Here is a 13,807-nt window from a genome sequence, read left to right as displayed (position 1 = left end):
GATAATAGTTATACAAGCTCAAGCCAAAAGTGGCTGTGAGTATAGGATACTGTAACTTACAGATAAATTAAGAATGGTAAATCATATAACAGTAACCAATAAGCCAAATGGAGACTTATGATAAAAGGTTACTTAGTAATTATCCATTAAGAATATATGTAATAATGTTCCATAAATAATTCCCAACGCCGATGCACGGCTCATTGGTCTAGGGGTATGATACACGTTTAGGGTGCGAGTGGTCCCGGTTTCGAATCCCGGACGAGCCAGAATTTCGCCCCCAAATATCCTGGTACGGCCGAGAGTGAGGAGAGTCCGCTCTCCCTCTCCAAATCCTCTCACATGGCCACGCGTATATAGCCTCTGTCAGGGAAATCCTACTCACTGCCTTCTCACGGCATTACTGTTGTTTACGAAATTGAAAGCGATTGTCTGGCGCTTTAATCGGGTTGGTGTGCACGGAAAGTTCACCTAGGGGAGTTGGAAAACCCTGATTCCAAACCAATGGTGCACATGGGCTCCAGTATCCTGGGGGAACAAATGGCTCATGAACCGATTGTTTGTCACCGGTTACCATGAAACTGCATCTCCTCACGATGCTCCACTGTCTTGTGGATCAGATCTTTAGGTCAAAGGCTCTGGGTGTGGCCCCCTAAGAAAACCACCTGCTTCAGTTTGGGCACCTGAGCAGTATCACAGCCCTCACACAAATGAAATGAGATTTGTATGGTGCATATATATTTGGTGCCCATTTGTACCAATATTTATGTGTTCAAATAAATAAATAAATAGTAAAATTCCTAACAGTTACCATTCGTTTATTCATCACTTGGATATAACAGTTAACACTTTGATTTTTACATGGATATATTTTCATGTTGTAATCAGTACTTAAGTTTCATAGCTTATCGATGACATCTACATTAAATGTAAGATGTATGCATTGAAGAAAGATTTCCAAGAATACACTATATATTTTGTATTGGTTGTTCGGATCTTTCCAATTATGTTTAGAACTGCAGTTGATTAGTCTCTTTTGGCATATATGCATCCTATGCAGAATGCTTCGATATTGCTTTAAGTCATAAGTATAGTATAATTAGGGTTGGATGATGATTAGCAGTATTGTATCCTCCTATTTGGGACTTGATAGCTGGATATACCAAACATGTCCCAAAGTTGATGTTCAGTCCTAAACCTGAAACTAATACTACTTGTTTCAAACGCAAAATGAGTTGTCCATGTGGCTGCTGAGTCTAGAGGTTCACTGACTTGTGTAACGGAGTGAATCTTAATTCATATATATTGGTTGTTCGGATTTTTCCATTGGTGTTTAGAACTTCAATTGATCAGTTACTACTGTGTAGACCATATAAGTCAGACAACTTTAGACATATGGGTTTCTAATTGAACAATTGAAAAATATCTAATTGTAACAATTGTCGTAGTGTAATATTCAAGCTATTGATCGTTTTCTAGTTAAAAGCAATGGTTTACTATTACTAGCCAATCAGATCCGATAAAAAAAGATTACTTTCGAGTTTTTGGCATGCAGTTCGACAATGAATAACTTTTAACAGTAAAAGCACGGTGTACGGATGAACCAATTAGAATTGTAAATGCAGTTATTCGACTTTTACACCAAATTTGAATGTCGAATATGACGGGTAGATGTGAGGATAAACTCCATTCTTGTTAGCGATTTTAACCTTGCAACTGAGGATCAACCAAAATCAAGCGGAATTTATTATTTACACTGTTGTAATCCACGAGGGAGGGCATGTTTTTTTCTGTCATTTTTGCTGATTTAAATGAGAAGTGTCAAGTTTCCTGCCACAAAAATACCACTCCATCATTCTACGAGCGTGTCAAGTGTAGAGTAGTCAGTCATGACGGACAAGAACTCACATAACAAAAGACATACCTCCAAATAATTCTGTAATACCTACAATTAAATGACTAAATAAGCAAAAATATAACTGTAATTACTGACTACGATACACTTAGATGACTTGACAGCTTACCAGATAGCAACCCTTTGGATTTTTGTATGAAATTCAGTCAACCATACTACTATAAGGGAATTTTCACTATAGCTGGTATCATTTAGTCAAGGAAGTCCTAATTCAAACTATGAATACCTAACCTTATCCATGAACAATGTGAAGACTCAAGAAAATCTAATTGGATCCTTAGAGAAAAATTTGAGGAGACTGTCTGCTTGAATATCTGAGCTACCTATTTCCTGCCATCTAGATATTTCAACAAGTTTTAACACATCATTATGCCTATAAGTCGCATAACTTATTCAGGTGCATTTGTGAGAAGTTTACATTTCTCTATACAAGTTATAAAAGAGCCCAATCAGAGACATCGTGGTGATTGTCAATATTCATTGAAACAAATGAACACTATTCAGATATCGATTCCTGAACTGTTAACATCTAACTGGCAACCACTCAATATTTATCGCAACGATCAACCAAGATATAACAAAAGGAATCGAATCTCGCGAGGCGGAATCGTGGATGCGCACTGCCACTGAGAAGCCCCACAATAGGACGAAACGGCCGTCCAGTGATTCCAGGTTTTCCATGGTGGTCTAGCTAGCATCAATTGACTATGAAAAAGAAGCTTGTTGAATTACTTTTGTTCCGGAAATTCTCTACTGTACCTGTTGAGATGATCCTGAAAATTTCTCGCAATAGACATGACAAGTTAAGGAAACATTAACAACCATTTTATCCAATCACCGTTTGATTAGAAGTTTTGCTAGAAATATCGCGAAAAAGAAAAGTCACATGTAGAAGTTCAGATTGGCTGATTACTACACTGCTACTATGTTTAGTAGTATTCTAGAATTTTCAGGAAAACGCAAGGACTTCTAAAATACTATGAAAACCCTATATTTTCTGTATATAAATGAACCTTTGGAATAAAGTGCTTCTCGTACATTTTGCGCCTTTTCTATCGTGTTCAAGTTGATGTGTAGTTCTAGCTTGGGGGGTTACGAGACTAGTTTAGGATCCGAATATAACATTCAATCAGCAAGACCTATCAGTACCGAAAATATAATATTGAATAAAGCCACTCCATAATAAATAAATAAATAAATAAAGTATATAGATCATATATAATTTATATTCCAGTTAAAGGTTGTTGTTGTTATTGTTTGAACACACAAGCATGTTAACCCCTAGTAATCTATGATAAACTCATTAAATATGTGAAATATATTCTCCTTATTTCTTTTGTGTGCAAATATCATTCTTTATTATAAATTATCGATTTGCAAAAAGGTGGTGTTTTTTGATTGGCTAAATAAATAAAAAAAATTCGTCACGGTTATTTTAAGTTTGTTTCCAGCCCCCCCCCCTTCCGCCCCACCCCTCCTACACACATTCTATAAAAATTCTAAACTTGTTGTTGTGTGTGATAGAAAAAAAACTTTTTTTTAAAGTGCTCAGAATGTTGAAAAATTATTTTCATCATCATTATGTTTTCAAAAATGACGATGTTTATGCATAAATTTTATTCTTTTTTTGTTTTTTAAAGAGGAAAAAACAAAAAAAAACATGAATCAATCAATTTTTGTGTACCAGTTGATTTGTTGCTATGGTAAACTTTTAAAGAAAAATATTCCATTATTTAACTTATTGAACATAACCTTGATGAAGTAGAATTATTAAAATGAATAATGAATGATTTTTATGCATAATTTCTTTATATCTATGTGGTGAAAACATTTCGATGAATGTACTGATGAAGATTTTGTAAGAAATGATGAAACCTTTAAGATAGGAGCATTAATAATATACCTTAATTGAAGTTAGACATTACCACGTTGGATGCCGGCTCAGTGGTCTAGTGGTTAAATGATCTGGCGCGAGACTGGTAGTTCCTGCGTTCGAATCACGAGAGGCGAGGTCATGGATATGCACTGCTGAGGAGTCCCACAATAGGACGAAACGGCCGTTCAGTGCTTCTAGGTTTTCCTTGATGGTTTAGCTTCAACTGACTCATGCTTTCAACTATGAAAACTAACTAAGAGTTTGTACCCGAGATTGAAGGTCCTGGGTTCGAGTTCCACAGGGTGGGATCGTAGATAGGCGGTGTTGAGATGTCCCAAAATGGCTGTCCAGTGCTTTTAGGTTTCCAATAGTGGTTCAGTTTAAATTACTCGTGATTTCAAATTGATAAGTCTTGCTAATTGAACACTACATTCGGATCCTAAACTAATCTCGTAACCCCCCAAGCTAGAACTACACAGCAAATTGAACACGACAGAAAAGGCGCAAAATGTACGAGAAGCACTTTATTCCAAAGGTTCATTTATGTACAGAAAATATAGGATTTTTATAGTATTTTAGAAGTCTTTGGGCTTTCCTGAAAATTCTAGGATACTACTAAATATAGTAGCAGTGTCGTAGTCAGTCAATCAGAACCTCTACATGTGACTTTTCATTTTCGCGATGTTGCTAGCCAGACTTCTAATCAAACGGTGATAGGATCAAATGCTTCTTAATGTTTTGTGAGCTTATCATGTCTATTGCGAGAAACTTTCTGGATCATCCCAATCCTATTATGGGACTCCTCAGTGACAGTGCGCATCCACGATCTCGCCTTGCGAGTTTCGAACCCATAACCTATCAGTTTCGTGTTCGAACGTTTAACTAGTGCTTCCAGGTTTTCCATGGTGGTCTAGCTTCAATGATTTCATGATCTCAACTATTAAAACATTACTATAACTATCCACAAAAGCCCCTCCTGATAAAATTCTAATCTGTTATCTTTATTTTATTATTTACATTATGAGAATCATATTTTCCCCAGTTATAAATTATAGAATTAGGTCAGTTAATTCATGTTATTAGTTAGGAGAGAGAAAAAAGCATTTTATTTTGTCAATAAACTTATTATGTTAATTACTTATATTAAATTAGGGTAAATAAGCAAAAAATGACGAAGTCCTGAAAGCTCCTATTTAAGAGATCAGTAATTATATAAACGTTTTCTAATTTGTATTGATCAAACATACTTAATGTTCCCCCTCTTTTGACTTATTTATTGATCATATATCTCTCTCTGTTATTAAATTATTATAAATCAATTATAACTATTCACTTATTATTGTTTGTTTGAATCTTCCCATTGATGCCTTTAGGACTGCAACTGGTCAGTCTCCAATTGGCGTATGTGCATACTGTGCATATTGCCTCGATATAGCCTTAATTCACAAGTATGGTAAGCAATGATGGATAGTGGCTAGTAGTGGAATCCAGTTTGACGTGCGTTTCGTCCTATTTGGGACTCGTCAGCTGGATGTACCTGCATCTCAGACTTGTTGATGTTCACTCTGGGACTCAAACCCAGTACCTTTAGCTTTAAACGCCATCTCGTTATCCAACTATGTTATTTGTATATTGTATGGTAAATGTTCTCGTTAAGGACACTGTAATTTTTTATTTGTGATACTTTATTGTCATGCAGTTGATAGAAAGTTTATCAGCTTACTGCAGTTGTCTTCTAATTTATTATAATAGATTAAAAGAGTTCATTGAACCAACGGAATGAATGATTTCACTGTTACTGTTCTCGACTATTCGTATTATTGATTAAATTGAGGTCATTAATTTGATTGATATGAGGCTATCATATCTACTGATCAAATCTATTCCAGTCTGTACCACTCATCCATCCAGACAACCAACAGATACTGGTCAATATCAATCAATAAGTCAAACTGAATCCAGTCCTGCATGTGGAAACCGTATCCAAGACCTTTGGTCTCGTCCACAAATGCTAAACTTCTAGACTATTGAGTCGTCTTGATTTCAATGAAACCCAGCAATCTCTACAACAGCATACTGAAGATTATCGCGAGCTCACTAGTGACTAGCTTCGAGAAAAAACTTTTAGAGTCCTGATGGGAACCCTTGACCAGTAAAGCAAATCCATGTTGAGTGTGAGGCAGTTACTCACTGAAGACAATGGAAGGTGGTCACTCAATGTCATGAATTAGTTGAGATCAGATATAAACACCATTGGGTGCCGGCTCACGAGTATAAATGTTAAGCGTTTACGCGTGATGCTGAAGGTCGTGGGACCGATTACCCCGTGTGGGATCGTGGATTTGCATTGCCGAGGAGTCTCATAGCGGGAAGAAACGGCTGTTCAGTGCTTTTAGGTCTTAAATGACTGTCTAACTGAGATCGGTTCATGATTTCAATAAAATTCAATGATCTCCACAGACTCGTGCTTAGTATCTCGTTGTTGACGTCAAGGGCTGAAATTACTCAGTTTCTGATACCTAATGTACGCCCTGAGCAGACTGGACCGATATTACCATTTAGTCACGATTATTTATTATAACTAAATAATATATAACTATTGACATTTGAAGTGTAAGGTACTGGATTCGGGTATCGGTGTACGCGGAATTCGAACCGTTGGATGCCGGCTCAGTCATCTACAAGTTAAGCGTTCGTGGGACAGATCGAAGGTCATGGGTTCGAATCATGTGTGCAGGATCATGGACGCGTACTGTTGAAGAGTCCTATACTAGGACGAAACAGTCATCCAATGCTTCCATGTTTTCAATGGTGATCTAACATTAATCCATTCATGAATTCAACTATTAAATGAAATGCATCTTTTTTTTAAAAATAAACTGTGCTAATTTGACCGCTAGCTATATATGTCCTCTATTTACATGTCTGTATAAACAAATCATAGTCAGGACTTAGTGACCAATCAGAATAGAGCGTTGTTCGTTGTTCTGATTGGTTTAATTGATCCCAACTATATATATATAAGACACTAAGATTATTCAGAACTGGAGTAGTACTCTTTGAGTCATGATTACATACGTCGGCGTCTTTAGTTGTTTGGTTACATTTCTACCATTCGTTCATATGGTTACTCTTGAACAAGCTATGTCAGATCCTGATAAATATATAAGATATGATACAGGTGATTTCAATATTGGAATGCATGTTGGACTTTCATTATTAATAAATTATGGAATTCTATCAACTGCAGTTTTATTCATAGTTATAGTATCCAAAGCTCTTGGATATAAAAGGAAACGACACGGTTAGAAATAAAAGGTAAGATTTAATTTATTATGTTTCTTGATGATTTTTGTATTAAATTTCGTATTCCTAAGTCTTTGTAGCTATAGATTTTTTTGTAAAGCTATTATTTTTTATTATTATTATTTATTTATTTAAACACATAAATATTGGCACAAAGGAGGTACCAGGTATATATGCGCCGCACAAATCTCATCTGATTTATGTGAGGGCTGTGATACTGCTCAGGTGCCCAAACCGGAGCATGTGGTTTTCTTAGGGGGCCACACCCAGAGCCTTTGACTGAAAGATTTGATCCACAAGGCAGCGAAGCATCGTGAGGAGATGCAGTTCTATGGTAACCGGTGACAAACAATCGGTTCATGCGCCATTTGTTCCCCCAGGATACTGGAGCCCATGTGCACCATTGGTTTGGAATCAGGGTTTTCCAACTCCCCTAGGTGAACTTTCCGTGTACACCAACCCGATTAAAGCGCCAGACAATCGCTTTCAATTTCGTAAACAACAGTAATGCCGTGAGAAGGCAGTGAGTAGGATTTCCCTGACAGAGGCTATATACGCGTGGCCATGTGAGAGGATTTATTATTTATTTTATTTTATTTAAACACATATATATTGGTACAAAAGGGCACCAGATACATATGCGCCACACATTACCGGCTTCGGCTCGAAACTGGTAGGTCCTGGGTTCGAATCCCGCGAGAGTGGGTTCGTGGGTGCGCACTGCTGAGGAGTCCCATAATAGGTGAGAGGATTTGGAGAGGGAGAACGGACTCTACCCACTCTCGGCCGTACCAGAGCATTCGCTACCAACTGTCCTAATAAATAATCGGATTTTATTGACAAAAAGAGCCCCAATAAATTTGGTTTTATTACGAATAAATCAGAACTTAAGTCTATATGTTTATTTCGTTGGTTTACATAAAAATCATCCCGCATATTTATTTTAAAAATTAATTCAATAATTATTTACAGTTATCATGATATCGCTTAGATACTAAGATTTAAGATGTTAAGGAAATGTTTTGAGCTTCTAATTCATCATTTACCATTATCACAAGGGGGTTTTGTGGAGATTTTAGTAATTTTATATAGTTTAGATCATGAGTCAGTTGAAGCTAGACCATCATGGAAAACCTGGAAGCACTGGACTGCCGTTTCGTCCTATTGTGGGACTCCTCAGCAGTGCGCATCCACGATCCCGCCTCGCTTAGGCTGTTGAAATGCAACTCTACAGTTAATCTAGGTTCATACAAAATTGACGTTATTTTCCAAATTGACAATATGTATTAACTTTCAGATTATAAAATCAAGTGCTGCTTTATAGTATTTTTCGAAAAGTAGATAGATAGTTATGGGGTCTTCATGTTTGTGAAGTGACTACTCATTGATTAAAGCATCCAACTTCTGAGCACTATACAACAGGTTCCAACCTCTTTCCATTTACGTCGGTTTGGATGACCATGTTGCATCACTAGCTCTCAAATATGGAGTGTGGTTTAAGATTAATTACAAGAATCTGTATATGAATAATCAATTAATAATGATTTTGTAGTCTTCTTTCAAGGAATGAATGATCAATGATCCAGTATGTAAGCCCGTGTTTCAAATAATAACTTGTAGTAATGGAAAGCTAACTAGTTTAGTAAACGGTGATTGTAATCACAAAATTTAATTAAACACTAGCGAATATACATGTGATTAATGGAATACAAGTAGTCAGAAATTCATGCTTTTTTTTTCTTAAAATACATTGATTTATCAATATGTGTGATTTTAAAGAATTCATTTATAAAATCTTATCACATGAATAATCTGTCTAAGAGAACACACCAAAGTATCTACCTTGGCTAAAAATCTTCTTCACCATGTCAAAGCCAATTTTAATGTAGTTTCACGTCGAGTTTTTAGAGAATAAATGAGAAATAGAAATAAACCTGGGAGTACTGAACGGTCGTTTTGTCCTATTGTTGGACTCCTCAGCAGTGCGCACCCACGATCCCGCCTCGCGAGGTTCTAACCCAGGACCTATCAGTCTCGCCTGCATGCACTTAACCACTAGACTACTGAGCTGGCATCCGATTGTGGTAATGTCTAACTTCAACCAATCCACGAAATTGAGCAACCATTTAACTAATATCTTTAGTGAGTTGATATCTCACAACAGACGTGGTTGAACTCCACTGGTTATTGCTTCTCACTAGAACTCCAGAACATGTATAAAAATTCACTTGGCAAATTTTTTCAATATAAATTTTAAGAATACAAATTACACTTTTCACTACAACTGTAGTTAGTCAAATATTGTTTGAACCGGTTATGAAATATTTAAAATTCAAATCTCCCTCCGAAAAAAACTGATTATTAATAGTTCTGGAAACAGTACAATAAACAGAGATATCACAATGGGGTTTTTGTGGAGATTTTAGTGATTTTATATAGTTAAGATCATCAGTCAATTGAAGCTAGACCACCATGGAAAACCTGGAAGCACTGGATGCACACTGCTGAGGAGTCCCACAATTGGACGGAACGGCCGTCCTGTGCTTCCAGGTTTTTTCATGGTGGTCTAGCTTCAATTGACTCATGATCTTAACTATATAAAACAGAGATATGTTATTTACAGTTGATTGGTCACTAGTAGTAACCATCGCTACATATATATCAAGTTCTTAATATTCATATTATTATTAACAGTAATATTCAATATTATATTTTTGATACAATATAGAATTCTCAGAACAGGGTCTATTTTTTAAAAAAAGCATGAAAGAAACTGACAAGTGCCTACATATATATGCATAACATAAGTAGATAAACTACCTGGAATGTTTGTTTTAAGAAGATTCAAATCTTTACAACTTTTTCTTATAATTAGAAACATGTTTAAGGACACAAGATGTTGACTAGGTCAACTCTAACAACCTGTTCGTCACATAATGTATTTGCTAGATAAGGTATTTTAGAGCTTTTATGCCTTTGCTTGCGTGCATGGATTTTATTGACATATTATTCTACCAGAAGATATACAAGGAGAAAGTTATGAATGAAGTGGATGGGTAGTATCTGATAAAATAACACCTACCAGGAGTTTGCAAGACTTTAGATATCTATCCACAACCAGACTAATAATGACCTCAAAAAGTTCACCGCACACCCTGCTAACTGCCTTCAGCACTCTCCACAATACAAAAAGGCTTTTTCTCAAAAGCCCGGGAAAAAATAATAGAGAACAGTAAACAATCATTGGTAATATGCTGGAATTGACAAATTATAAGAGTAAATGCCGAGTAATCCCAAAAGCATGTGGCTTCTTTATGTAGTAAGTCAGACGGAAAACATTTTATAACAATAAAACATGAGAAGATTAAGAAAAATCAGAGGAAAGACTTATACGAAGATTAATGACTTATGACATTGTGTTTATCAAAGAATCCATAATAGTACAAGTTTATGGGTTCCAACCGGGTGTTTAGGTGCTGTTTATGTCTCAGCCTGAAGTTAACAGTTTGACATTTAGACGGGTTAAGTGTGAGACCATTAACAACAGAACACCATTTAATACGAGACAAGAACTCATTTATTTCAAAGGAAAGAAAATAGGTAGAAGTCGGTATCCATACAATGAGATCATACAAAAAAAAGAAAAGAAGAGGTGAAAGAACAGCTCCTTGTGGCACACCTTCATGAGATAGTATAAATGTTGAACACTTTCCTCCAGACAGTGTACTGTTCTCTTCCAGATAAGTGGGAACATAGTCAGTTCGTTATCCAGCTGTCAATGTTAACTCTGATTAACTTGTTAATTAGAAGTCTTGGAATAGAGTCAAATGCAGAATTGTAGTCCGGAAAAGCGCATCGAACACACTTCTTACCTTTTTTCAAGCTGAACACTGTATGATGATGCAGAACAACAGCAACATCCAAGGTGTTCATTTTGCATTTGTAAGCAAGCCGATGCGTATCATTATTAAGTAATTAAGATAATACGTAAAAGTTTAGTAGATATGGAGGTCAAGATTTTGAAGTTTGCTTTATCGGAAATAAAACTGAAAAGTACTTATTCATTTTTTTATTTAAACGCAAACATTTGTACAAGGAGGCACCAAATAGATATGTGCCACACTTTATCATTCGATTTGTGTGAGGGCTGGGATACTATCTAGATGCCCTAATCGAAGCAGGTGGTTTCCTTAGGGGGCCGCTTCCCGAGCCCTTGAACTAAAGGTCTAGTCCACAAGGAAGTGGAGCAACGTTAGTAGATGTAATCCCATGGTAGCCAGTGACCAACAATAGGTTTATACTCCATCTGTTCCTTCGGGGTTCAGTAGCCATATGCACTATTAGTTTGGAATCAGGGTTTTCCAACTCCCCTAGATAAATCCCTCATACCCACTGTTAGTGGGATATAGATTGGATTAAGCATGTTTTATGCATGATGGTGTTGCTGCGCGCTGATTGGTTAATTTTAAACCGATCAGCCCGGGCATATTATTGCAGAAAAATCTATAAGCTTCTTATGTATATACTATAAATATATGAACGTTATTTAAACTAGTGATTGCTGTTCACTTATCATTGTTATTTTGAATACAATTTGATTCTTGTTCAAAGTGTTCTGATTTTGGGGTCTTGTCGAGTGTCATTGTATAAGAATACTAAGCAATAGGAATAGCTGGGTCGTTTATTAGCAAAAATACAATTATAACACCCACCAACCCGGTTTAAGCGCCTGACATATGACAACTAGTGTATTTTTGGTGTACTGGTTTTAAACTAGATTGATAAATGCTGTGGTCAGACTAAACGATATTACCATTCTAGTAAACCAATAGTTCTATTATCTGGGCCCTGTAAGAAAATGTGGTAGTTTCTTGTCTGAAGTTTACAAGATAACTGTAACCCTATATTTGTTAATTATATAAACAGTCAGTCATAACAGCTGAATGGATGCATCCAATCTTTACCACTACGTAAAAATTTCTAAACATTTATGTTAATTTCTTCTTATAGCTCTACTTCTCATGGCGAGACTATAATTTATAGACGAACCAATAAAGATAGCAATCCTTAGATTTTAGTGCAAAGTTCACTTATCCACATGACTAAATAATATTTTGAGATTAATTCTTCACACTAATCTATAACCCTCTTTTGACCCTAGTAAGTAGGTGTTTTCTCAAGGTTACATAAGCATCACCCGAAGGTCATCCACGAATCATAGTCTCACCGTTTCCACTTAATCTTGCTTGTCTTATGATTCTTATCATTCGTTTAATGTTCTGCTGGTGTAAATGGTGATGTCATCATTATTTTCATCATAGTTACCTCTCACCATTTTAATCTTATATCACTATTCAGGAATGTAAATTTTGATAACTTCAATCAATCAACATACATTACCCATATCATATGTATGTTTTTGTTGACTGCTTTGGCAGATTAATGAAAGTATAGGTGTTTAGTCTGGTCTGACTGTATATGACAGAAAACAGCATTGCCAACAGCTTAAAAATTGTTTATTGACTGACAAGGAGGAGAACTCTGATTCAGTATGTTCTGCTAAAATACTTCTTATCAAACAATTTCAGTTTAAACTGAAAGTAGGTGTAAATTTAGTGCGAGAGATTGAATCAATTATTTCTTTATATAGATCTAATTTCATCAATGCAAGAATTCAATAATGAATGAATGACCTTCAATCTTGATTGAAAACATTTACAGTACTACTGAAGAGTCCCACAATTGGACGGAACGGCCGTCCAGTGCTTCTAGGTTTTCCATGGTGGTCTAGCTTCAATTGACTCATGATCTCAACTCTATATAATCCAATAAGTATTGTGAAAGCATGGAAATTGAGAAGTGTGTAAAAACTAAGGATTGTCTGTCAAATAAATATATTGCAGTCATGTATTCATGCATTATAACATCCAACTAGTAAATCTGCCATTTCAATATGTCAAATATCTCCATTAAGACACTAAAAACACAAGGTGAATGGTGAAATATCTCTTTTTGTTTAGTTACTTATCAAGCCCCTACACTTAATTTGATACCGAATAAATGCTGGTTAATCAAATTGACAATGCATCATAATGTTTCTGCTTAAATATGTAATTGCACGGTAACTCAACGGTTAAATAGTGAAGTCTAAAGATAACATTATGTAATCGATGAGTTATAACAACCCGTTATGTAAGGATAAGAACAAGATTAATATATATTTCCTATTTAAACATTAAAAATACGCAGTTCAGCGAAAAGATCTCTTTTCAACGAATTTATTATCAAGCTGTACAATCGTATATATTAAGCTCGAAACCAAATAATTGAGTATAAATAACAATGAGAAGATACAAGTAAACAACACTAAATGAGTTTTAGTGTTCTTGTCTGTAAAATCAATCATACGTGATTCATAAGCCAGGTATATAGAAGATTAGGTCATCGGATGATTAAGATAGATGGATCATATAGAATGAATTCACTTAGTATTGTTTGTTTGAATCTTCCCATTGATGTTTTTAGGACTGCAACTGGTCAGTCTCTAATTGGCATATGTGCATACTGTGCGTATTGCCTCGATATAGCCTTGATTCACAAGCATGATAAGCAAAGATGGATAGTGGCTAGCAATGGAACTGATGACGCGCGTTTCGTCCTATTTGGGACTCGTCAGATGGTGGTTCTTGCATATCTAACTTGCTGAACTA

General features: G+C 35.8%; 1 protein-coding gene and 1 non-coding gene across 2 annotated transcripts in view; both read left to right on the top strand.

Annotated features, from left to right (window-relative positions):
* Positions 1-198: 198 nt before the first annotated feature.
* Positions 199-269, top strand: Smp_tRNA_02229_Pro_AGG.1.1. Its single transcript has one exon. It is a non-coding gene (tRNA).
* Positions 270-6,837: 6,568 nt separating this feature from the next.
* Positions 6,838-13,807, top strand: part of Smp_006040 (hypothetical protein) — a gene marked incomplete at its 3' end in the record, with an annotated part of 16,008 nt that continues 9,038 nt past the window's right edge. Inside the window, exon 1 of the mRNA XM_018794312.1 lies at positions 6,838-7,095. Within this exon, the coding sequence (XP_018648737.1) occupies positions 6,858-7,095 (238 nt within the window). The 5' untranslated portion in view covers positions 6,838-6,857. The remainder of the gene's footprint in view (positions 7,096-13,807) is intronic.

The sequence above is a fragment of the Schistosoma mansoni genome, chromosome 1 (genome assembly GCF_000237925.1).
Source record: "Schistosoma mansoni strain Puerto Rico chromosome 1, complete genome".
In the NCBI taxonomy this organism is placed as follows: Eukaryota; Metazoa; Platyhelminthes; class Trematoda; order Strigeidida; family Schistosomatidae; genus Schistosoma; species Schistosoma mansoni.
This window is presented reverse-complemented; position numbering and strand designations above follow the sequence as displayed.